The sequence below is a fragment of the Sorex fumeus genome, unplaced genomic scaffold (genome assembly GCF_029834395.1).
Source record: "Sorex fumeus unplaced genomic scaffold, SorFum_2.1 ptg000072l, whole genome shotgun sequence".
Taxonomy (NCBI): Eukaryota; Metazoa; Chordata; class Mammalia; order Eulipotyphla; family Soricidae; genus Sorex; species Sorex fumeus.
Genome location: NW_026606129.1, coordinates 52,957,776 through 52,982,306, shown reverse-complemented (window position 1 = coordinate 52,982,306; position 24,531 = coordinate 52,957,776). Strand labels below are relative to the sequence as shown.

Sequence of the window (24,531 nt, the reverse complement as noted above, 5' to 3'; positions counted from 1 at the left end):
ATTTGTGTCCTGGTATTGAGAACACTATACAATAGCCTCCCCCAGTCAATACCTCACATAGGGCATTTTTCTTTTGGAGTATTTTGAAAATCTCCGAAGGTATTTACAGCCTTGTAAATTCACACTTTGGTTCACCTCAGATAAAACAAGTATTACATGTTTTCTGCTTAACTGCTTAATTTTTATTGCCAAATTATTACCAAAATGTGCATTAGGAGGTTTTTGACACTGGGTGGCTGGAATGATACCACAGCAGGTGGGGCACTTGCCATACACATGGCTGACCCAGTTCAATCCCCAGTATCCCATAGAGTCCCCTGAGCACTGCCAGGTGTGGCCCCCAAACAAAAAAACAAAACAAAATGTCTTTTCATATTTCCCCACTGTGTTAATAATGACATGTCAGAAATCTGCAGCTACAGAAAATATAAGTAGTGCTTAATGATGCTTTCAGAACCTTACCCTTTTTGTTTTTGTGAAGTAACTGGTTTTATTTGGTAGAGAGCAAAGGGTACTCATAAATTAGAGAAATTACATGGTTATTACTAGTGTCTTGCTTGTAGAACAGTGAAAAACTCTTCATAGACTTGCACTGAGTTTGAACTTAAAACATTAATTACAATGGGCTGGAATGCATGCTTTGCATACAAGAGGTCCAGAGTCCCTTAAGCACTGCCAGGACTGGACCTCCAAGTACTAAGCTGGGAATAATCCCTCAACGCTGTAAATTGTGTCCTTCAAACAAGAGCAGAACAAATAACTCCTAAACAATGAATTAGAAAATCCTTATAGTTTTATTACCATTTATGAAATTGTTTTCGTAGACCTGAAAGAAAATTTGCATACTTGTGCTGTTACTCATTGCAGAGAAAGATTATGAAGAAAATGTCTAAAATATTTCTAAATCAAAACCCAGCTAGGGGCCAGAAAGACAGTACAGTGGGCAAGGGACCACCTTGCATGTGACCAATTTGGGTTCCACCCCAGGCACTCCAAATGGTTCCTGAGGCTGTCCAGGAGTGATTCTAGATTATAGAGCCAGGAGTAACCCCTGAACACCACTGACTGTGGGCCCCCCAAAAGAAAAAAACAGCTAAACAACCGAGTTAAAAAGTGAAGTATCAAGAGAACAAATCCATATATAGTTGTGCCACAAAAACATCAAGAGGTGGTTTTTTAACTCATGCTTTGGATACGAAAGCAATTTATTTCGCTTCAGGCAACAAAAGCAGGTGTGACAGTAAAGCTGAATCAGTTATTCTTAGCATGCCTCTTAACTTTTCTTTCCCCTGGCTTCTTGTCCTCTGTGCAAGAGTCTTGAACTGGTAACCACTTTAGGGGGTGCCGGCGGTAAATGGGCCATGGAGGAAGCGTCAGCTGGGTCAGAACAGAGACAATGTACCGGTTATAGCCAGTAAAACTTTTAAGAGAGCCAGCACCATGCCTGTTCCCACGTGCTATGCTATCCTATGCTCGAGGGTGACAGTCCTATGAAAACTACGGCCATCTGGGCAACAGATTCTTGGGTGATGGGAGCAACCCACAAATTCCACAAGGGTGGCAGGTGCTCAACCAAAAGGTGAAGAGGGAGCAATGTACCATACCCAATACCTATGAGCTCCGAGAGCAACACTATGGTCTGAAGCAGCAGCAGCAGAAGAAGAAAAAAAAAAGGCACCCTGCTTTCTCAGTGACAGCCAGAGAAAAACACTGACCGGCAAGGGAGGTGGGGGCCGGGAACCCGCCCATCATCACCACCGTCCAACCGCCCACCAACGTTCTTACCAAACACGAAAAGGCAAATCCGGCCATAACTATATAGACTGTCCACCCGAACTGCTCCGCCACGTACCCGTAGATAAATCCAACTATCTAGAGAGAAAGCATGAAATAGTTAAGCCGGAGGTGGGGAAGCTGAGCGAGGGCGGCAGAACGAAACAGATGACGGACGCGAATCCAATACTTACTGCAGAAAAAAGGATGATGCCCTGGAACATCTGTTCGGCCAGCTTCTGGCCCTTGTAATCCTGGGGAGGAAGAGCCACCGGGGAGGAGGTTCCATCACACCGCCCAGGGATGGAGCCCAGCAGGTACCTCCCAGGGAGGGACCATCCCTCCCTCGGCCTCGCAGCCCCCAGCGCCCAGAATCCCCCCCGCCGCACCCAAGAGGACGAAAATTAAAATTCCGGGCATCCCGGGGACCTGAAGCTCCCTCCGGGGGCAGAGGCGGGCAAGGCGGGTCCCCCGCGGGGAGAGCGAGCGGGGGCGGGCGCCGGTTTAGGCAGACGTGTCAGGCTGCGAGCCCGGCTGCGGGGCCACTCGGGGCCGAGCCCTCACCATCTGCGTGGGCAGCGAGCTCAGATGCTCCAGCATGTCTGGTTGCGACGGGGGGCGACAGCGGCCGGGAGAGAACGGGCGGCAGGGCGAGGGCGGCCGCTTCTCAGGAAGCCTCGGGGCCTGGGGCGTGCTCCGCGGACCGCCCGGCGGCTGGGACGAGGCAGGAAGCGCGACGGCCGTGGTCCCGGAAGCGGAAGTCTCGGGCAGCTCCGGGCCGCCCCAGGTCCCGCCCCGCGTCATGGCGGGGGCGTCCGCGCTCTTCTTGCAGACGAGACAGCGACGCTTCGCCCGCGACGGGGGCGGGGACACCGGTGTCACCCAAAAGGAGACATTCCGTGCACGAGACGCCTTCTCCGGCAGTGCTGCGGGGTGCTGGGAGCCGTGACCTCGGCCCCCGTGAGCGGTACACGACTGGACCCGCCGCGGCTGAAGGGCCGCGGGCGCGTCCTCCGTCTCCATGGCGACGCGAGGACCCTCCCCCCCCCCGGCGGGCGGTGGGGCTGCCCGGCGGCGCCTGCTCAGCGCCACGCTCGCTCGCTGCGGGGGGCGGGCCGGGGCCGGGGGCTGCGCGGCCGGCGCGGCGCTGCTGGGGAGCGAGCTCGGCTCGGCGGGCCGGGGCCGCGGGCGGGCTGGCGGCGGGCTGGGTCGGGGGCCTGCGGCGCGGGCGCTGAGCTGGCGTGGCGTGGCGGGGCGGCGGCACCTCCGCTTCTGGCTCTGGCTCCTCCGGCTGCCGCTAAGGACGGCGAGTCGCGAAATCCCCGCGGCGTAGCACCGCCGACCGCCACGCCTGAACATAAGTAAGGAGGCCCTTTGGATCCCTGGAACTTACGGGGGTGGGGTGGGGGGGGGGTCTCTCCCGGACCACGTTCCCGAGAACAGAAGCCTTGCCGCCCCTGGCACGGGCCTGGAGAAACCTCGGGCCCAGGGACTCTTGCAAGTCAGCCCGCAAGCATGCTTGGATACTCCCCCCAACTCCCCGAGCTCGTGTCTTGGAGATAAGCTGTTTTAGGGGTGGTGGTGGTGGTGGTGGTGGGGGTCCGACATTTGCCCTCTGGCCTCTATGACGCGTTATATGTCAGAGTCACTGATGTTAAGCTTAGGGGGCTGGAGCGGATAGCGGGTAGGGCGCACACCTTGTAGTAGTGCGCAAGACCGGGGTTCAAACCCCAGCATCTCACCGCACCCACCCTTCCAAAAAGATGTTAAGATCAGTGTGTGACAGTGCCTTCATTTTCAGGCAAAAATAATTGCGCGCATTTACCTTGCATGTGTAGGACTGTGGGTTTGATCCCCTGCACCACATCAGTTTCCCCCCACACACCCACACAATACCATCGGTAGTAGTAAGTCTTGAGCACCTCCAGGCCTGGCCCAAATAATAATAATAGCAACAATAATGATGATAACCTTTGCACCTTTCTTCGAAGTTATGGCTGCAGCCAGCACAGCTACAGCATGTAGGAGGTCCAAAATTGATGAAAGCTGGGTTGATTCCGCACAAGGAGGCCAGGGAGATGTGGGAACTCCAGAGGTGCAACTGAAGTGGAATTAGGGGCAAGCTGTTTTAGGAGCTAATCAGAGGAAAAGGTTGGAGGAAGTAGATTTTTATCTTTGGTGCCTTTTCACCTTTCAGCCTGTCACTGACCAGACGATGTGTGTGGGATGCCCCTCTCTAGTCCCTGCTTAAATGATGGCAGTTGTGGTAGAGAGAGAGAGGATTTGAACTCTGAAGACAGAAAGCCAGCGAGGTTCCATCTGACAGATGGCCGTTGGGTTCCAAGGCTTTTTCTTACACTGGACCTCCCTGATTTTATCAAAGATTGCGTTCTGTTTTGGAGCTGGGAATCACCCTTCCTTCTGAATTGGGAAGATCAACTAATACTATGTCTGACCCTATTCTACATGATTTTAGAGGTCAGTGATGTGTCCGGAAACTCTGTCATTGGATCCTGTACAAGTCACTGCATTCATATGGGAGCCATAGGGCTCACATTCTCACAGGGAAAACAGGAACAAATGAATGAGATTGTCTTATTTCCGTATTTCTTTCTTTAATGTTGGTTTGGGGGGCACACCTTCTGGTGCCAGGGATGGAACCCAGGGATTCTTCATACAAAGCATGCTTTCCAGCCATTTCAGCTCTCTTCGGCCCTAAATAAGGTCATTTTTGTTTGGAGGGCACACCCGTTAGGGCTTCAGGCCTAACTTCTCTGCTCTGCACTCAGGGATCACTCCTGGTGGGGGTTTCAGGAAACTCATGGGGTGCAAGGAATTAAACCTGAGTCAGCCACATGCAAAACAAATGCCTTGCCCACTGTACTGTCTCTCCGGTCCCTGCCAACACTTTCTTAAGAAATGTCTATGATGAAGTCTCAGGTAAGAGGTCTTATTCCTTCTAGCAGCTTTCTGAGATTAGCATTGTAAAACTTTGATTAGCAAGATTGAGTCTTGTGTTTTATTGTGATTTTTCTCTGCTATAGTTTAATATGAGTTTGAAAAAGTGAACTGTTTCTGCAAGTCTTTTGTAGGTATTATATTACCATGAATACCATGAGAAAACTCAGATCCCAGTTTGAGTTTTCTTTTTATTTTGCTTAGGATTTAGGGCATACACATTGGTGCTCAGGGACTGTGTACTCAGGGGGCCATATGGTGCTTAGGATCAATCTGGTGTTGGCTGCTTTGAATAACTCCTCTACCCTCTCTCCAGCCCACAATTTGAGTTCTTGAGAAAGTTTAATTCAAAATGAGTGTCTGGGGGAAAAAAATGCGATTCTTACTTTCTACCTGAATGAAAATGGCTATTTTGATGGACATTTTATGTACCTATTGACTTTGGGTGCTTGTTTTTGTTCTGTAGGATTAATAGCTAGTATTTATATAAGACAGAAGAAGATGTCATTCCGGAAAGGTATGATTTTCCTACAAGTTACATTGTATTTATACCTGGTCAAAAGGTAAAGAGATATTATAATGCAGGTTTTCTCTGTTTCAGTGAACATCATCATCCTAGTTCTCGTTGTCGCACTCTTTATCTTGGTTTTGCAACATAACTTCCTTGGCCTGAGCAGTTTGCTAAAGAACGAGGCTTCAGGTATGGGACCCCTTACTAATGCCTTAGCATCTGTTGAAGACTTGTTAAGTTCCCTGTGTCCCATATCCTAAGTTACAGCTATAGATGTAAAAACAGAAAGCTTTCTTCTTGGTCTTACATAAGTCTTACTAAAGACTCTGGGAAGGGCAGGGAAATGGTACAGTGATGGGGTGAATCTGCTGTGCAAGCCTGTGGTCATGGATTCAGGTTCCCCATGTCCCACATATGCCAGGTACACTTCTGCCAGCGTCGCTTGCTGTCTGACCCAGTAGCGCCACAGGCTTTTTCCAAAGAAGAGGGGAAAGGATGGTACTCATGTGCACTTGTAGCCCCCCACTTCGCACAGTCCCCGTTATTGAGTTGCTCAGTCGGGGGTTGATGTGACAGGAGGAGACGCATCCTTCTCACCAAGCTACAGGCTCAGCAGGGACTGAGTGCCAGTCTACTTGCTTTAATCTGTGGGACCTATCAGAAGGGCTCTGGTAAGTGAAACAAATCCATTAAACCAAATCAGTTAAAGCAGTTGTCATAGAGTGCTGACAGGCATCTTTTATAACCATGTGATCCAACAAGCAGTTATTTCCTTTTTTTGGCTTGTTTTCTTTTCCTACTCTGCATTAGTAGTGAGGGATGTTTGAGGCTTCAGAATGTTTATCAGAATTTTTTTTCTCCATTGCCACCCCTCATGGTTGACCAGAGCAAGAAAAGACTGTTTTCTCTTGTCATTGAGTGCTGACAGGCATCTTTTATAACCACGTGCATATACACATGTACTTACATACACATGTACATAAAGTAATGCATGCCTCTGTGGGAACAGCTATAAAAAAATAAAATAACATTTAAGCCCCCTTTCCCTTTTTATTGTTTGAACCATTTCTAGCAGTGCCCAGGGGACCATATATGGTGCCCAGGATTGAACTGTAGGTCAGCCAGTTGCAAAGCAAGCCCTCTTCCCACTGTATTGTCTCTCCAGCCCCCAGCTGTTCAGACGCTTGATGGCAGTCCATTCACTGCACTGTCTCCTCCCAAGCTAAGGATGATGGCTGATTCATGGGCACTGAAATAATCATTGAATAAATGATTGTGTTGTTTAGAGATTAAATCTCGGGCCAGAAAGATAGTCTAATAGGTAGAACGCTTGCCTTGCACATGGTCAACTAGGGTTCGATCCCCCGGCATCCTGGATGGTTTCCTAAGCACTGGCAGGAGTCACCCCTGAGCATAACTAGGTGTGGCCCAAAAAATAAGGATTAAAAAAATAGAAATTTTCACCATCATTATGAAATTGATTTCAGTCCTCTGTGTGGGACGGTGATCTAGTTTCAAAAAGCTGTTTCCAGTCTTTTTCTAGGTTTTTGCAATTATAAATATGATTTTGGCTTTATTTACTTTTCAGCTCTTGTCCATTGTTGTCCCGAGACAACTATAAATGGTGGGCAATCCAAAAATGGATTTTGAAAAGCACCTGAAGCCTGAAATCACTTTGAGGCCTCAAACATTCCTTAATTCTGGGGCTGGAGAAATTGTATAGCAGGTAAGGCACTTGCCTTGCACATGTCCAACCCAAGTTTGAGTCCCAGCATCCCATATGATCTGAGCACGCCAGGAATAATTCCTGAGTACAGAGCCAGGAGTGACCACTGAGCATTGCCAGGTATGACCCAAAAACAAAACAAAATTTAAAAAATTCCTCAATACCAACAGAGAGCAGAATAACAACTAATTTAAAACAACTGGGGCTGATGATCCAGAGACTCATAAATAAACCTCAGAAGAGATCAACAAGTAGTAGAATTTCTCCCAGACTCTGCGCAAGCCATGTACTTATTAAGGTTATGATAGAAATCCCCCAAATATATTTGGGGTGAGGGGAACCATACCCAGCGATGCTCAGGGGTTATTCCTGTCTCTACACTCAGAAATCACTTATGGCAGTGCTTGGAGAACCATATCGGCTGCTAAATGTTGAACCTGGTCAGCTGTGTGCAATGCAAGTGCCCTACCCATTGTACTATTGCTCTGGCCCCCGTTTTGGCCATTTTTTTTTTGGCTTTTTGGGGTTACTCCTGGCTCATGCACTCAGGAGTTACTCCTGGCGGTGCTCAGGGGACTATATGGGATGCTGGGAATCGAACCCGGGTTGGCCGCGTGCAAGGCAAACGCCCTACCCGCTGTGCTATCTCTCCATTCCGTTTTGGCCATTCTTATAGGTGTAAAGTGATATCTCATTGTATCTGATTGTAGTTTTAATTTACATTTTCTTTTTTTTGCTTTTGGGTCACACCCAGCAGTGCACAGAGGTTGCTCCTGGCTCATGCACCCAGGAATTACTCCTGGCGGTGCTCAGGGGACCATCTGGGATGCTGGGAATCAAACCCGGGTTGGCTGCGTGCAAGGCAAATGCCCTACCCGCTGTGCTATTGCTCCAGCCCCTAATTTACATTTTCTAAAGACTATAGGTGAATTTTTTTTATATTGTTTCTGCTGACTTTCTGAAGTGATAGATTCAAGAAAAATGTTTTCATCTTTTTGCTCGACCCGCCTTGACCCCTAGCACTCAGGGAAGTGTCTGGCCTAGATCAGATTAGTCCCAGCCTCTACACAGGTATTGTGATCCATCACCTTTCCCTCAGAGAAAAGAATTTCAGGAGGAGGTGAAATGGTGGAGCAACATAGTTTTTTATTGAAACTTTGACATTTATTTAGAAAGATGTGAGACATTGGTGATGGGAAATGTACACTGGTGAAGAAACAGGTGTTGGAACGATGTATGACTGAAACCTAATCAACTTTGTAACGTGTGATTCAATTGAAAAATAAATAAGATTTAAAAAAGGTGTGAAGGGAGAGGAGAGAAAGAAGTGTGTGTTCGAGACACAGGCTTCTCCAGAGTAGGCAAGCAAAAACAGAGACAAGCAAGCAAGCTTGAAGAGCAAATTTATAAATTGCCAAAATACATTTTAGAAAGACTACTGTATTCCCACCAACTTGTTTTTTTTGTAGTTATTGTTGTTCTTGTTTGGGGGGAGGGGCACACCCAACAGTGCTCAGGGCTTATTCCTGGCTCTGCACTCAGGGATCACTCCTGGTGGGCTCTAGAACCATATGGGGCATCAGGGATTGAACCTGGGTCAGCGTGCAAGGCAGGCACCATGCCTGTTGTACTATCGCTCTGACCCCATCCTCCCTCGCTCCCTGGAAGTGCACCCCTAGAGGCATTCAAAAAACCATAGGTGCCAGGGACAGAACCCCAGGTTCCTGCATGCCAAGCCTGCACTCCAGCATTTTAAGCTCTCTCCTTGCCCCCTTCTCTTTTTTTTTTTAATGCAACTTTGACTTTCCAGAAGCCTTGTTACATATAGGAAAACAATTTCTAAGATCTTTTTCATGCTCTAGTGAGGGAGAATGAGAGAAATAAATTCACAGTTCTCACCTTTATATCCAGGGTCCATGAGACTGTTTGCATCATAGCACCTTCCTCTTGTATATTCTTGGCAGATTCAAGAATTGTGGGGCATCAACCCATAGACTTTGCCACAAGCTCTCCCCAGCATTTGGTAGACGGACACCAAGAGGAGATTCCTGTGGTGATTGCTGCATCGGAAGAGAGGCTTGGGGGTGCTATTGCAGCCATAAACAGCATTCAGCACAACACTCGCTCCAATGTGGCCTTTTACATCGTCACACTCAACAGGACGGCAGGCCACCTCCGGTTGGTTGCTCACACCTGGTGCCAATTCCACTCCTAGGGGAGACTTTAAATAGTTTGTTTATATAAGTCTGTGAGCGCACACACGTGTATTTCTGTGTATATTTGTATCTTTCTTTTTGAGATTACATCATGTATAAATGTGTGCATGACATGATTTCTCATCATAGCAGAAATAAGGAACTGTGCTGAGATGCAAATCAGCTGTCACTGTGCACTAACTCCGGTTGATTTGTTTTTGTTTTTTTTTTTTAACTCAGATTTTCTCAATTCCAGCAGCAGTATGTTGATTAACATCCTGTTGTTTATAAATCCCTTAATGTCAGGGATAGGCCCTGTGTAGTTCTGGTCTAGAGTGGAAAGGCATGTGGGAGAAGCAGCCAGGCAGTGTGGTACAGTGAGCACCGATTCAGATTCAGATCTGGCCTAGAGTGTGATTTGGGGAATGTTATTTCACTTCCTTGGAGCTCATATTCCCTTTTTTTTCCTTTGTTTTTGTTGTGGGCGGAGCACACCTAATCATGCTTAGGCAGGGAGTGCTCCTGCCTCTCTCTTGGCGGTCACTCCCACACAAAATTGTTGTGTCACATGAATTAAACTTTTTGATTTATGAGAAAATGTTTTAAAACATCTAGCCCAGAGTAAATTGCTTTAGTAAACAGTCCACCTTCTGATTCTGATTAGTAATAGAAACCCAAACTGATGGGTTTCATCCATGGTTTTTTATGGGGAGGCCACAAATAAACTTGGGCTTGTTCCTGACTCCATATGCAGGATTGCGCTTGATGGTGCTTGAGAGATCATGTGCTTTGGTAGGGATTGAACCTGGGTTGGCCACATGCAAGGCAAGCACCTTAACTACTTGTATTCTCTTTCTGACCTCTCCTCCATTTTTTTCAAAGAACTTTAAAGATTTACAGAGTTTAATCCAAGAACCAGGTTGTCTGTAATAGTTTGCACAGTTCTAAAAAAATTTTGTGGTCTATTCCATAATGTTTCATTTGAATTATTAGCTCATAATTCAAAATGATTTTTCCATATAATTTTCCATGTAAGTTCAGAAACTAAAATAATGTAGAAACAAATACTGCATTAAAATAAACTGCAGAAATTAATCACTGGATCCACAAAAATGGGGACTTGACAAAGTGAGCTTAGGACAGAGGTATAGTTCTCTAGAGAAGACATACATACTTGCAGTACCTTAAATTCAGGTATAAGAATTAGTTCTCAAAGTGAATGAGACTGGAGTAATAATTACCACTTTGTGGATAACTAGCTTTCATTACCATCAAATTTAAAATTGTCTTTTGGGGGTGACAGTGGGTCTCACCCCAGAGGTGCTCAGGGTTTATTTCTGGCTTTGCACTCAGGGATCTCTCCTGGCGGAGCTTTGGGGGACGATATGTGATGGTGGGGGAGAACCTAGGTTGAGTATATGCTATCCACCGTACTGTCTCTCCTGCCCCCACATTCAAGTTCTTTACCGGTGTATTTGGGAGGGAAGAGTTAGAATGATTTGTGTGGTAAATGTCCTGTTTCATATTGGGGGTTGGTTAGAATGTAGCTCAGTGTAGAGTACATGCCTTTAAGTGTGAGGCTTATTCAATTAGCTTAAAAATGGCTGAATAGTGGAGTTCATGCCCAATTCAATCAGCCTAATTAGTGGCTGAATAAATAGCAGTACTCCTACATTTAAAAAAAAATGGCTGAATAAATAGCAGTACTCTTACGTTAGGGGAAAAAAAAAAGTTTGAGGCTTTAGGTTACCACAAAAACAAACACCGGTTCTGTGAGTGGTTTTCTCACAACTTCCTGAGTGATCCTTTTAAGTCTGAGGCTGGTAGGAGTGTCTTATAGAATCTTGGTTCAGGGTGGAACTTTGGTAGGGACAGCCTCACTTCAAATGAGGAAACCAGAGCTCAGGAGACAGGGGTTTGAAAACATGTATCTGGTTTCAAATTAATACCCTCTTGGAGGGCACAAGAATGAGGCTATGGTTTGGAGACATTATTTGAAATTGAAATTTGGTGCTTGCTTTTCATCAGGTCCTGGCTCAACAGTGGTACCCTGAAAAGTATCAGGTACAAAATTGTGAATTTTGACACTAAACTTTTGGAAGGGAAAATAAAGGAGGATCCTGACCAGGGGGAATCCATAAAACCAGTGAGTTCCATGCATCCTTGTTTTCACTTGAGAGTTACAAACTCTAGTAAATGATTAGAATGTCCCACATAACTCTGGATACAAGTTGCTTCCTCATCAAGCCTGGATAATTCTAAAAGACCTTTTGGCTGTCTTCTGTATGGATGAGCACTAAAAGCATTCTGGGAAATGTAGCAAATTTTAGGCTGGATTTACCACTGACAAATTCAATTGCTAATGCTCCCCTTTTTTTCTTTAACAGTTAACCTTTGCCAGATTCTACCTGCCAATTCTAGTGCCCGGTGCAAAGAAGGCCATCTATGTGGATGATGATGTAATTGTGCAAGGTAACATCCCTACAAAAATGTCCAATGGGCTAGGTTCTTTTAGTTTGGGGGCCACACCAGTATCGGGGGAGGAAGGGAAGTCCACTTAAGAGGGATCGTATAGTGCCCGGTGTTAAACCTTGGCCTCCTACATGCTAAGCATGTGTTCCAGTTTGTTGAGCTCTGACCCACGGTAACCTATAAAGGTCAAGGTAGCTCAAAAGTACAAAAGAAGTGCCTCTCACTTCATCTATTTTAGGTGATATTCTTGCTCTTTATAATACACCACTAAAGCGAGGACATGCAGCTGCATTTTCAGAAGACTGTGACTCAACCTCTACAAAAGCCGTCATCCGTGGAGCAGGGAACCAGGTAAATCACTGCAGGGGCACCACTCTCTGTTAATGGTTGACAGGAAGAGGCAGCAACATTGGGGGAATCTTTTTTCCTGTATTTTGTTCCCCAAACTCGGCACTACTTCCCTACAGGTTGATTTATATACTCCAGGTAGCCTGATTCTTTTGTTTTGGGGGCTGTATTAGCACTGCTCAGGGATCACTTCAGTTTATACCAGCACCAGTCTGTTGAGCCGCATCCAGATGTGAGCAACTGGTAGTATGTGCTGATGTCATCTTGGTTTTTATTCAAGGCTTCTAATTTGGAATTCCAAGCGCTATTTTAAATTTGGCCTATGTAGTTAAGTCACAGGTAAGAATGTTTCTGTTTTTGAGCCACACCCAACAATGCTCAGGGTTTACTCCTGGCTCTGTGTATAGAAATTACCCCTGGGAGGGCTCAGGGGGTTGTGGGGTGTGCTGTGGATCAATCCAGGACAGCTGCATGCAAGGCAAGCATCCTACATGCTGTACTATCACTACACACTGTACTAGCCCCTAAAATGGTTTCCCTACCCAACTTGAAGCAGTAAACAAGATGTATCTGATTTGTTTTTAGTACAATTATATTGGCTATCTTGACTATAAAAAAGAAAGGATTCGGAAGCTTTCAATGAAAGCCAGCACCTGCTCATTTAACCCTGGAGTTTTTGTCGCAAACTTGACAGAATGGAAAAGACAGAATATAACCGACCAGCTGGAAAAATGGATGAAACTCAATGTAGAGTAAGTAACAACTAGCCTATTGCCTTGAAATCTCTGTAATGTCCACTTGGGGGAATTGGGGGGGGGGGGGGCAGGAGGTGGGATGGGGAGGGGGGTGGGCGCATTATTCACTAACCACTATGTTATTACCTCTCCCAAGAGAGGGATTGTATAGCAGAACACTTGCTGGCTGCATCACAACGCCGCCTCTCCTCATAGTATTTTATCAGCAGCATTCCACTATTGACCCAATGTGGAATGTTCGCCACCTTGGTGAGTAGCAGTTCAAACGTGTAAGCCAACCAACAATTATCCATATTGTTTCCCTTCAGCTTTATGCATTGTATTGCAGACCAGCAGTCACCTGTTTTTTTCCTCTGTTAAAGGTTCCAGTGCTGGAAAACGATATTCACCCCAGTTTGTAAAGGCTGCAAAGTTACTCCACTGGAATGGGCACTTTAAGCCCTGGGGAAGAGCTGCTTCATATACTGATGTTTGGGAGAAATGGTATATTCCAGACCCAACAGGCAAATTCAGCCTGATCCGAAGACATGTGGAAATCTCAAATATAAAGTAGGATTTCTGTCATAAGCATTTTTCAGGAAATCCTGGAGAAGAGTACATGTAGAAATAATAGTTCCTAGGCTTTAATGTGTATCTGAATCAACTCGTGGGGAATAAAGGGCATTTTTACTGAAGATGAAATCACTGTTAGCTTCCCAGAATGATGGTAAATGTCTTCAGCTGCCTTATTGAAGTGGATCACCTGCCAAGGTTTGAATTTTAACCATGACCTGATCTGTAAATAAAACCTACATTTTTAAAGAGGTATGAGTTTTTTGTTACCAGGTAACTTCCCACCCTTCTAACATCATTTTTAAAAGTCTGGATTTCTATTTTTTAATGAAGACATGATACATATTTACAAAATCCCATGCAACCTAATGGGTTATTGGGGGTATCCCCACGTCCAGTGTTGTTTGAGGGGTCATGCAGTGTACCAGGCAGGGATGGAACCCAGGCCTCCAGCATGCCAAGCATGTATTCAGCCAGCTGTCCTTTCTCTCAGGCCTTGCTCAAATGGTTTTAAAGGATGAGATTCTTTTATGAATGGTCCATGCTCAAGTTGTAGGCATTATCCTCTTCTTTAGTTATTTTATCTGAGACAAAGAGAGAAAAGTGACATTTTTTTAAAAAAGCCAACTGCACAACAAATACTTTGAACAAAGATCACCCCACCCAACATACCTGCTGGCAACTCTTCGGGCTGTACCTGCCAGGCCTCTTCAGGGCACAAGCCTGAAGACGCTTCCTGCAGGACAGAGAAACTGTTAAAACATTTTTTGTGGGGGAGGTGGGAAAGGGGGACTTGTGTACAAAAACCAACTGTGCTCCAGGATCACTTAAGGCAGGTTCAGGGGATGATACAGGGTGCTAGAGATTGAACGCTGATCAGCCATGTGCAGCAAGGCAAGCCTTACCCTCTACTATCTATCTGGCCCCTAGATGACTGGCCTTTTTTCTTTTTTTATTTTATAAAGTAGTTCACAATATTTGATTACAAACACCAATCCCACCACCATTACACCTTCCCACCACATTTCAGGTGTTTCCATACTGAACCCCAATCCCTGCCCGAAAGCAGAACCAAAATAATGTATTTCCCCTCTAAGGTTGGTTGCCTCCTACTTTGAATTCCATTAAATTTAAACTCCATTAAGTGGGATTAAATCTTGGACTAAGGGCAGAGAGTGTCACGTGCCCTCGAATGAGGAACTTGCCTTTAATTTGCTCAATAATTACAGACACGAAGTCACTGAAGGGCATAGATAATGGAAGGGATTGCAGTAAGACTAAGGATTGCTTAGCCTCGAAACATAGAAGGCGTGCGACCTTACACTCACTTTTCAAAAATAGCATACATTTGTTTGGTTTTTAACATGCTTATATTCTGGCTTAAATGGCTCCAGAATGAAATACAAAACCTTCACGCACTTCCCTCTTATTGTGGTGGGAAGGTACTCGGTGGTGGATTTGGTGTTTGACTATTATCTATAATGAACTATCGTGAACTACTTTTATGAAAATAAAATATATTTATAAAAAACACATGGCCTTATGGTTGTCTACTAGGAAAAAGATTAACAACCCTCCCATTGTACATTTTATTAGAAAATTTCAGCTTGACATCATAGCAACAACATACTTACACCAGATTCTTCCGCACCCTCCTGATCGTCACTGTCTCCACAGTCCTCCCGTTTCTCCTGCTGCTTCACTTTCTGTTTTGGCAATTCTTCAGATATGTCATTTTCCTCTATTATTCCATTTGTCAGACCCGAAGACTGGAAAAGGACACTACTGGCTAATCGGGGGCCTCTAAGGACTACAAAGGGAACACAACACCCCACGTAAATCTTTATTTGATGAGCCAAATTTAGCCACACTTAAATGTAAGCCTTGCTCACTACCTTGTATACTGTGTGCATTGTTCTTCTCCAGTTGGTGCAGATTAAAGCCCAGCTTCATGTCTGACACAGTCTTCTCATTGAAATGTGGAGAAGGGGTCCATGATGTAGGAGGGTGGCAGTAGTAATTTAAGGAGGCACTAGTATTGAAAACCAAAACGTTACAAATCGGTTCCTTTACTCAGGGTGATCATCACCAGTATACCTAAAGAAGCCTTACCCAGTCCATTCTGACCACAGAAGTTTGGCGGCACTATCAACATTTGGGCTTCCCCCTTTCTGGTGCAGCCCTCTTCTCTGAGCAAGAAAGGTGAAAAATTCCAGAGAATCCTTAAAATCTGGAACAGTATATTTCAGCACTACCTTAAGGGGGGAAAACAAAATCTACATTTGGTATGTTGTAAAAACACAGCGTTATAAATCAAAGGAAAAGCTTCTGAAACACCAAGGAAAGGAGATGGTGGTTCTGGTACCTGTCGAGTGTCAGCTCGAGACAGGATGGCACTGGCAGCCTCCAGTGGTCTTAGTTCTTCAATACTCGCTGGACTTCTCAGAGCAAGCGCAGTGGTAGAGTTAAGTGGAGACACAATGATGCTTGGGCTATCTATGATTGTGATTTGTTTGTCCAGGGGGACAACCTGCATGTTCCTGGAACATAAAGAAACAGTGGTTGATGGGGGTACTGCTTTATCTTAAGAATAAAGGCAGAACATGAAGCTCAGGGTTGGATTGAACAAACTCAGCATAGTCTGTCAGATCCAGTTTATCATCATTTGCTTCATGCAAGACTCAAAACTGTACCCTAGCCTTCTTTTTAACCCCCCCCCTTTTTTGGGTCACACCCAGTGATCCTCAGGGGTTACTCCTGGCTCTGCACTCAGGAATTACTCCTGGCCATGCTTGGGGGACCATCTGGGGATGCTGGGGTTTGAACGTGGCTTGGCTGCGTGCAAGGCAAACGCCCTAGCCGCTATGCTATCGCTCCAGCCCCTGTACTCTAGCCTTCTAAGGAGATAATTACATCTTATGGTTTAAATACTGCCTGAAAGACAGGCCATTTCCTTTACCATAAACACATTAGCCCTTCTGCTTGATAGTGTTCTACTGATTCATCAACACCAGGTCCAAGCATCAATCCTGGAGAATTCCATTATCTTTTTGCTTAGTCTATCCACTACCCCACACTAACCAATTCTTTCCTAAGCGCAGCACTAACTTAGCCCAAAGTTTTTTTACTGACACCTCCAAAAAAATTAAACTTTTTTTTTTTACAAGAAAAAGAAACTGTCTTAAGATACACAAAATACTCTAGTTTCAGAATGACTGTTACCTTGTAAGTCCCATGGATATACCAACAGGACATACTGGCTCCTGTTTTAAAGTATTGATGATGCTACTTTTCCCCACATTTGGGAAACCTATAAATTGGAAATAAAACAAAAAAAGGCATTAAGTGATGTGATAGCAATTACAAAATTGCCACTGCTTTATTTTAAGCTAGACATTCAGAGCATGATCAGAATTTTATCTGATTATGCACATTCAGCACTAACCAGTGGTACTCTGGGGACCATAAGGGTGGTTAAAAAGCAGTAAAACCGGCATTTATTTAAGTGGGATAAAATCCAAGTGGACTGCATGGTAGGTAAGCACCCTACCTGTTTGTACTGTTGCTCCAGCCCACTAAACTGTTTCTTACACAAAAAGGTAGAAAAACACTACAATGTTTTTTACAACGTTTAGTAGTATAAAAACACAGGCAACAATTATTTAATTCCCCCTTCCCTTTACAGTAAATATCTGGGAAGCTGGATTAGAACATCCCTTTAGGGAATAATTCTTGCCAATTAAAAGATGTTCAACTAAAACTCACCAATTACTCCAACCTGAATGGCTTTGCCATGAGTCTCCTGAAAACTTCCAAGAAGCTTCCAAAGACTTCCTTTCCCAATGCACACTTCACGCCTGAAAGCAGCAGCTTTCTTCTTCACCTGCATACAATGAAATCCCGAATGATTATTTTTACTTTCCGACAATTCACCAGACAAACACTAAGTGGTCTGGCTCTACAGCCAAACTTCCAAAGTCAATCACTTTTTTTGCCTTTCAGATTTTTTTGGATGAAATCAGAGTTGGATCTTTTCTGTTTTCATTCTGTTATCAATATTTTACATACTCATCATGCTTCAGCCATCAAAAATCTGAAAGAACCAAACCCCCCACCACCAACTGTCAAGGGAACCTTGATTACCTTCCTTTTGCTCTTCGGACACGTTGAGGCTTGGAATACCACTGTTGGCAATTCCTTGTTCAGATATGTTAGCCAGTTCTCCAAGTTCTCCTTTGGAACCAAGTCTGATAAGCAGTAGGAATAAGACTGTTGCAATTTATTCCTTTGAGATGAATTCATAAAGTCTACATTATCAATCACTCTGGTTTGCCTTTTCAGTTTTCAAAGAATTTAACTGGAAGATAACAGAGATAACCATCCTACCACAGTGCCCTCATCTTGATAAAGTTCAACATCTATATGATCCCAATTCTCTGCACCCTTCACCCTTTCAGGATTAAGTAAAATTCTACACCAGAGGGGGCTGGAGAGATAGCCTAGCGGGTGTTTGCCTTGCACGCAGCAAACCCGGGTTCGATTCCCAGCATCCCATATGGTACCCTGAGCACCGCCAGGAGTAACCCCTGTGCATCGCTGGGTGTGACCCAAAAAGCAAAACAAAAACAAACACAGAAAAAAACCAAAACCCTACACCAGAGGTTCCAACTTAATAAGTCTCAAAAGTGAAGGAAGGGGGGGGAAGTCAGTGTCTCATTGGAAAGGTCTACCTTGAGTGAACAAAGTCATCCCCATACTTCATACTTAAATATACTGCATGGTAAAGCTGAATACAGAAACTTACATTGACAGGGGTGCTGGGGAAATCAGGTGGTATCAGGGACCAAATTGGGGAGTCCCACATGCAACACATGCAGTCCAAGCCCTCTGAGCCACCTCCCCAGTCCCAGCAACTTACAAACTGAATATAAAATGGTAGTACAAATTGGCCAAAGAAAAGGAGAAACAAGACAAATCACTTAGAGAAACACCCACCAATCACCACCTCCCTCCAACACACACTGCACTCTGCGTAATATACAACACATGCACACTGGCTTTGCTGAGGTCAGAGTTGGATCTTATCAGTCTTCAGTGACAGTCAGACTGTTCAGATGTTTTCCTCATACCTCACCAGTACACATGAAGCATGAAGGTCATTCTTTTGCTTACCTGATTTATTTAATACAAGCACCAGCTTTTTCTGTCCACCTTGGACAATGGCTTCTTCTACCTGGGGACACCTGCAACCAAGAGGATCGCGGGCATCCAGCACCTCCAACACAACATCAGAGGCTTCAATCACCTGTGAAGGGAGAAATGATGAGAACAGCACGCTAGGCCCTGGGAAGACCCTTCAAATTACCCTAGCATTATTTAATTTGCTACAGGGTGTGCTGAGTTGGACTTAAGCCCTCACTTCATTACATGTGCATCTCACACATGGTCACGGTTCTCCCGTTGTTCATCAATTTGCCCGAGCGGGCCCAGTGACGTCTCCATCATGAGACCTGTTGTTACTGTGTTTGGCATATCGAATACGTCACGGGGAGCTTGCCAGGCTTTGCCGTGCGGGTGAGATACTCTTGGTAGCTTGCTGGGCTCTCCGAGAGGGGCAGAGGAATCGAACTCGGGTCGGCCATGTTGGCTGCATGCAAGGCAAACGTTCTACCGCTGTGCTATCGCTCCAGCCCATTTCACACAGAAAAAAAAAATACATCTGTTCAGCAGTCTTGAATCAAAGTGGATTTCTAGAATGGAAATATCCCCCAAGTCTGAAAATACGATCACAGCACAGTAAATCACATAACTCAACAGGTCTTTCTGGCCTGGCAAGAGATGCTAAGCAGAGTGCAGTTCTACTTACTGATGGGAGAGAACACTTGAAAAACAAATACTGGGAAAGAGAGTGCTGGTAAGAACACCAAAATACCTCATCTCCCTGCATTAAAGGAAGTCCTTTTGATACCTTTCACACTTTTTCTCAATTAATTTCCCCATTTCCAAAAAATTTGTCAAGAGCCAAAGTAACAGTACAACAGAAAAACTTGCCTGGATTCAATCCCTGGCACCACCTGCATATGATTCCTCCACCCAGCCAGGAGTTTTCCCTGAGTAGAGCCAGGAGTATACCTTGCGCTCTGCTGGGCATAGCACAAAACACCGAACCGAACTTTATCAACATGTTACTTGCTATTGGCTTTCATTTTGGTTTGGGGCCATAACCAGTAAATCTGCATACAATCCACTGAGCTCTCTCCAGCCCTGCCATATTAACATAAAATGCATTTTCCTAAGTCATGCTTTGGGTAGGAATTCCTATGCAAAGGAAATATAAAATTTCCCATTGAGCTAAAAGTAACAAATGCTAAATAGGAAGGCCAATTTGCTTATGGCATCTTTTAAGTTTAGTGGACTTTTAGGTTGGTGTTTAAAAAAGACAAGCCTCTGTTCTTTTTTTAAACCTCATTTTTAAGACACTGACCTAGATTAAAATACCTTTTTGAGCTCCTGACAGTACATCTTCTTTGGATTCTGTTTGCCTGACTTGGTTTTGTTCTTAGCTTTGCTTTGCCCCAATTCCTAGAATGAAGATAAGGAAAACACAAAATGAAATTTAAAAAAAGCACAGCAGTCGTAACATTTATTTCATATATGGCTGATGCGCAATACAACAGACACTGATGGGGAAGCAAAGGGCTGAGCACATGCAAAAATGTAGTAACGCTTTTACTTCTTTTTGAAACTTATCTCTTTCAGAGACCAAATCATACCTCCTTCACAGGTTCATCAGATGGCTTAATATCAGAGTCTGTGTCAAGGTTTCGTCTCTTTTGCTGTTCCTCCAGCCGATCAAGTTTTTGCTGCTGTCTAAGTTCTTCACGCTGTGTCAAAACCGTGACAGAAATGGGTGAGGCACAGGGCTCCCACTTGCTCCTTTCAAGATGCATGCGCGCAACACATCAGTTCTTACCCTCTGTTTCCTCAGTTCAGCTTCCTGAAGAATGGCCTCCTTGAAGGGAGCACTGTTGGGAACACTCAGATCTTTTCTCCGTTTCTTATGACCTTTTTTCTTCGCTTCCTTTCTCAATTTCCTATGGTGCTCACGGATCTGTTATTAAATACTTATTTTTAAAAGTCCACACAACTTTTTTTTTGGGGGGGGGGGTGGGGTGAGAAAGGAGTATTTCTGCACTACACAGGGAATCACTCCTGGCAGTGCTCTGGGGACCACCTGGGTAGCCAGGATTTAACCTGGGTCAGCCACGTGCAACGTATACAAATCTCCTAGAGAGAATCCACATTAAGAAACTAATCTGACTACAGCTTGGTTCTGCCTCTAAATTTAAAAACAGCCCTCCCGTTGATCGTCGATTTGCTCGAGCGGGCCCAGTAACGTCTCCATTGGAGACTTTGTAAAAACAGCAAAGAACATATTTATATGTGAAGCCAAGGTCTCAGGGAGATTCTTTTTGCAAAGGCTATTTTTATTCTGGGGCCACACTGGATGGCGCTTAGGCCTAGCTCGGCCCTCTGCCATCACGCGTTGCTGGGAGGGCGGGCAGAAAACCTCGTACAGTGCGGGGAACCGGAAACCTGGGCCTGGCCGCTTCCGAGGCAGCACCTCCCCCCTCCCCGCCCCCCCAATCCAGTACTATGACTCAGGCCCCTGCAAACGGTTTAAATGTTCAAAAAATTTTTTTCTCCTTTTTGGGTCATACCCAGCGAATGCACAGAGGTTACTCCTGGCGGTGCTCTGGGGGCCATATGCGATGCTGGGAATCGAACCCGGGTCGGCCGCGTGCAAGGCAAACGCCCTACCCGCTGTGCCATCGCTCCAGCCCCCTAAACGTTCAAATCTACAGGACGCACCACAGAACTTCGGCAGTTTCCCGGAACTGATGGCCTGAAAGCGGGTGCCACGACTTCCCTATCTCCCACTTCCTGAAATAATAACTCCTACTCATCCTTATCTCCTCCCGGAAGGAAGCCCGGGCAGCAAACTCAGCGTTCCCATTCCTCGGAGCTCTCCCAAGCACGCTTACCTTTTTCTGGATTTTGTACCGCTTATGGCATGTCATGCGTTTACTCGCTTTCTTTAACTCTACCCCAAAAAAAGCAAACAAACAAAAAAATCATCGTTAAAAAAAAAAAATCAAGACGCCACGAACGCTCGCGCCCTCGAAGTCCTCTCAAGCCCGTCGTAGCCACTCCAACCCCGGCGGGGTCTGGCCGACTTCCCGCGTCCTGCGCTCCCACGCGGGGCCCGGTGCGCACGTGGGTGCCGCGGGGCGGCTGTTTCCCCGCACGGCGGGCGCGGCCGGGCCCCCCGCACAATGGGCCCGCCGTTAACGAGTGTCGGGCGTCCCAACGCTCCATCCGACGCGGAGCCGGGCCGGCCGGCGGGCCCCCCGCAGGCCCCCGCCGGCCGGCCGCTCCCCCGCGGCCCCCACTCGCGCAGAGCCGGCAGAGGGCCAGCCCCGCGCCGGGGCGCCCCCACCCCGCCCTCGCCGACCCCACTCACTCGGCCGCTTCATCTCGGCGCCAGGAGGAGCCGCGCAGGCGGCGGCGGGGACCCGCGGCGCTCGGGAGGACGCGCCTCCGCCGGCGCCACGTGGGAAGTGGGGCCCGAGCGCGAGAGTCTCGCCCTCACGCGGCCGCCGTAAAGCGCCTCCCCCGCGCCGGGCGGCGCGCGCACGCAGTGTCGCGCTGGCCCGGGCTCGCTTGACGGCCGCCAGTCGGGTTTTGCGGCAGTACCGGGAGGGGTGAGGGCGGTGAGGGCGGCCGGTGCTGGAGCGACGGCAGCGGCCGCGGCCGGAGGAGCAATAGCAGCAGCCGTGGCGGCCACAGGGCGGGGCGCGGCGGTCGGGGACCGCGGCCGGGGCTGCAGGCGGCGGAGCGGCGGGGTAAGGCCGGGCCCGGGGCGGGCGGGGCCGCTCCCCCTCGGCCGGCTGCCGGGCCTTTGTGTGGGGCCCGGGCGGCGGGCGGGCGGGCGGGCGGGCGGGCGCCGCGGCGGAGGCCCCGCCCTGGCCGTGGGGACGCGCCGGTCGGGCCGGGCGCGCGGGGCGGGGCGCGGCGGCGGCGGCGGCGGGCGGCGGGCCGGGCCCGGGCCCGGCGGCTCCCGCACCTGCCGGCCGGGACAAAGGCGCGCCGCGGCCCGGGCCTCCCGTTCCCGCCCCCGGGAGCGCCGGGCTCGGGCGGCCGCGGAGCTGTCAACGTCCCCCTGGGCGCCCCTCGTTGTGACAGGTCGGGGGAAGCCTTTCCTCCCGGGGCCTCCCCTTCTGCTCGCCCGACGGTTACTACGCAAAGTCTCCCCGGGACTGTGCTGCTGCTGCTGCTGCTGCTTCCCCCCCTCCGCCTTACACTTTACCAATGACTGAATTCAGACTGAGTTTATTTTTTTTTAATCAGTGGGAACTTGTATTTCTAGTAAAAGTCAGATATTTAAATTTTCTATCCTACGAGGAATCAGGGTTGGGTTTGGGTTTGGTTTTGTTTTCAAAGACGTTCGTTTTTTGCTTTTTAGTATTTCCCCAACTCGTTCGGACTGCAACAGTTTTTTGCCTAGAAGGTGGGCAAGTGTGACTTTTAAGGGAAGAAAGATTGCCACAAGTATAGAAGGAATTCTGAAAGGCCAGTGACAGATGCTCCGCAATCATTTGCTACAGTAATGACTACTAGACTGATAGCCGTTGGAATAAAACATTTGAAGTTGTTTTCCAAAAAAAAAAAAAAAGGGCTGCTTTAAAATGATTTTAAACTTAGCACAACCCCCATTTAGTAATGGACTCTTTTTCAAATACAATTTAGAAGAAGCAAATTGAACTTGATAAAGATGTTGCAAAGTAATGTGGTTTTTTGTCGTTGTTGTTGTTGTTGTTGTCAACAGGGTGCTGTAGCTTAAGATCCTAAAGTAGATTGGAAAGTTGAGGGTTTTTTTAGTATTTAAAATTGAAGCCGTTTAAAATGTTTGGATAAATAGGACCTTGGCCACTTTCTTAAACTTTGGGAGTTTACAAATTCCTCAAGCCTTAATATTCTACTCAATTCAGTAATTGTGGTATATCTATATTACTAACAAGCTATCAGACATTGCATAGAAGAAAGTTGAATTGGAAAAAAGTCTGTAAAATATGGTTTGTAAATAATACTTATGATTTTGCTCTTTGGTTTAAAAGAAAGGCATTGAATTGAAGACAGTAAATATTGAAAGCTGTGAACACCGATGGTAAGGGTAATTTTTCTTGGAGAAGTGATTTTTCTTTTTAATGTTCTGCTTTTTTGGTTGTTTTAGAGTGCTTTATTATACTAAATATCACTAGAAATGCAGGAAAGTACTAAAAATATGTAAATTAAATATACCATGGTGGGGCTGGAAAGACAGTATAAGGAGTAAAGACCCCTGGCACCACATTCTCTCAAGCCCCACCAGAAATGACCCTTGAGCTCAGAGCCAGTTAACTCCTGAGCATTGCTGGGTATGGCCCACAAACCAACAAATAAAACACCACACACACACACACACACACACTCACACTCACGATGGTACCAGAAAGATAGCACAGCCAGTAAGGTGCTTATCTTGCCATGTATGACCAGGGTTCTATCCCCGATACCTATTATGGTCCCAGAACCTTACCAGGAGTGATCTCAGACCAAGGAGTAAACCCTGAACACAGCTGGGTGTGGTCAAAGTACATGAAATCATTTTGAAAATTAAAAGTAGAGGCTGAGTGATAGTACAGTAGGTAGTATGCCTGCCTCACGCGTGGCCAACCCAAGTTTGACTCCTGGTACCACATAGGGCCCCCTGAACACAGTATGGCACAGAAAACAAAAGTAGTCATAGTTTCTACTTTAGAATTTCAGTATCTCTGCACGTAGATAGGGGGTTACACTTTTTTGTAGCCTTGGCTTACGAACAGTATTTGGTGAAGTATGAACCAAATAAACATACTAAAAGCACATTTGGGTGGAACAAACTTTTTGAAATAAAACTTATAAAGCTTTTTTTACTTAAAAGACTTGCGAATACCCCTTCAGCAGTTCCTTTTCCAGAAAGGGGATTTCGTGTACTTTTCACTGTCAGAACAGTTTTCAGAAGTGAAAAAAAAAAAAAAAGATCTGAAAGTTGTGACTCAAACATTCACCGGATAATTAGAGGTATATAACCTGGGACTCTCAGTCTGATCTAACGAGCTCAAGTTCTAGTGCTTCTCTGCCTGCCTTGCCACATAGCTT

General features: G+C 46.4%; 4 protein-coding genes and 3 non-coding genes across 9 annotated transcripts in view; 2 read left to right on the top strand and 5 right to left on the bottom strand.

The window, feature by feature from the left end:
* Window positions 1-415: 415 nt before the first annotated feature.
* SPCS1 (signal peptidase complex subunit 1) lies at window positions 416-2,817 on the bottom strand. The gene is made up of 4 exons (XM_056129502.1): window positions 2,338-2,817; window positions 1,968-2,027; window positions 1,786-1,872; window positions 416-1,377 (listed from the first exon to the last, which is right to left on the bottom strand). The coding sequence occupies exons 1-4, from the start codon at window positions 2,794-2,796 to the stop codon at window positions 1,252-1,254; spliced, it is 732 nt and encodes a 243-aa protein (XP_055985477.1). The 5' UTR covers window positions 2,797-2,817; the 3' UTR covers window positions 416-1,251.
* Window positions 2,818-3,061: 244 nt separating this feature from the next.
* On the top strand, window positions 3,062-13,436 carry GLT8D1 (glycosyltransferase 8 domain containing 1). The gene is made up of 10 exons (XM_056129239.1): window positions 3,062-3,134; window positions 5,198-5,248; window positions 5,333-5,431; window positions 8,933-9,146; window positions 11,192-11,309; window positions 11,551-11,635; window positions 11,874-11,986; window positions 12,569-12,735; window positions 12,875-12,987; window positions 13,101-13,436. Exons 2-10 carry the CDS (start codon window positions 5,233-5,235, stop codon window positions 13,289-13,291), a joined length of 1,116 nt encoding a protein of 371 aa, XP_055985214.1. The 5' UTR covers window positions 3,062-3,134; window positions 5,198-5,232; the 3' UTR covers window positions 13,292-13,436.
* Window positions 13,437-13,657: 221 nt separating this feature from the next.
* GNL3 (G protein nucleolar 3) overlaps window positions 13,658-24,531 on the bottom strand; it is a 133,843-nt gene continuing 122,969 nt past the window's right edge. The window contains exons 2-16 of one of the 2 annotated variants that reach the window (XM_056129238.1): window positions 21,815-21,912; window positions 21,336-21,394; window positions 20,264-20,401; window positions 20,064-20,174; window positions 19,789-19,872; window positions 18,463-18,595; window positions 17,434-17,537; window positions 17,056-17,173; window positions 16,513-16,600; window positions 15,656-15,830; window positions 15,403-15,545; window positions 15,186-15,322; window positions 14,925-15,100; window positions 13,963-14,026; window positions 13,658-13,874 (exon numbers count right to left, since the gene is read on the bottom strand). In XM_056129238.1, the coding sequence (XP_055985213.1) occupies window positions 13,819-13,874; window positions 13,963-14,026; window positions 14,925-15,100; window positions 15,186-15,322; window positions 15,403-15,545; window positions 15,656-15,830; window positions 16,513-16,600; window positions 17,056-17,173; window positions 17,434-17,537; window positions 18,463-18,595; window positions 19,789-19,872; window positions 20,064-20,174; window positions 20,264-20,401; window positions 21,336-21,394; window positions 21,815-21,827 (1,599 nt within the window). In that variant the 5' untranslated portion in view covers window positions 21,828-21,912 and the 3' untranslated portion in view covers window positions 13,658-13,818. Of the gene's footprint in view, window positions 13,875-13,962; window positions 14,027-14,924; window positions 15,101-15,185; window positions 15,323-15,402; window positions 15,546-15,655; window positions 15,831-16,512; window positions 16,601-17,055; window positions 17,174-17,433; window positions 17,538-18,462; window positions 18,596-19,788; window positions 19,873-20,063; window positions 20,175-20,263; window positions 20,402-21,335; window positions 21,395-21,814; window positions 21,985-24,531 lie in introns of those variants that run through there. The other variant, XM_056129237.1, reaches the window with a different exon arrangement.
* Window positions 15,891-15,967, bottom strand: LOC130037982 (small nucleolar RNA SNORD69). The gene has a single exon (XR_008794552.1). It is a non-coding gene; the product is annotated as a small nucleolar RNA SNORD69 (small nucleolar RNA).
* Window positions 17,297-17,378, bottom strand: LOC130037985 (small nucleolar RNA SNORD19B). Its single transcript, XR_008794553.1, has one exon. It is a non-coding gene; the product is annotated as a small nucleolar RNA SNORD19B (small nucleolar RNA).
* On the bottom strand, window positions 18,346-18,422 carry LOC130037981 (small nucleolar RNA SNORD19). Its single transcript, XR_008794551.1, has one exon. It is a non-coding gene; the product is annotated as a small nucleolar RNA SNORD19 (small nucleolar RNA).
* The window catches only part of PBRM1 (polybromo 1), a 112,622-nt gene continuing 110,144 nt past the window's right edge, over window positions 22,054-24,531 (top strand). For both annotated transcript variants that reach the window (XM_056129234.1, XM_056129235.1), the window contains exon 1: window positions 22,054-22,196. The gene's annotated coding sequence lies outside the window, so the exon portion shown is untranslated. The remainder of the gene's footprint in view (window positions 22,197-24,531) is intronic.

What these genes read in the sequence shown, in the direction of transcription:
- SPCS1 (XM_056129502.1), bottom strand. Translation starts at nt 2,796, where the DNA reads ATGGAGACGGAGGACGCGCCCGCGGCCCTTCAGCCGCGGCGGGTCCAG. An exon ending in GCTCGCTGCCCACGCAGATG is followed by an intron (nt 2,028 to 2,337) that starts GTGAGGGCTCGG and finishes CTTCCTCCCCAG; the next exon opens with GATTACAAGGGCCAGAAGCT. An exon ending in GCATCATCCTTTTTTCTGCA is followed by an intron (nt 1,873 to 1,967) that starts GTAAGTATTGGA and finishes CTTTCTCTCTAG; the next exon opens with ATAGTTGGATTTATCTACGG.
- GLT8D1 (XM_056129239.1), top strand. An exon ending in GCTAAAGAACGAGGCTTCAG is followed by an intron (nt 5,432 to 8,932) that starts GTATGGGACCCC and finishes TATTCTTGGCAG; the next exon opens with ATTCAAGAATTGTGGGGCAT. An exon ending in TGGATGAAACTCAATGTAGA is followed by an intron (nt 12,736 to 12,874) that starts GTAAGTAACAAC and finishes ACCTCTCCCAAG; the next exon opens with AGAGGGATTGTATAGCAGAA.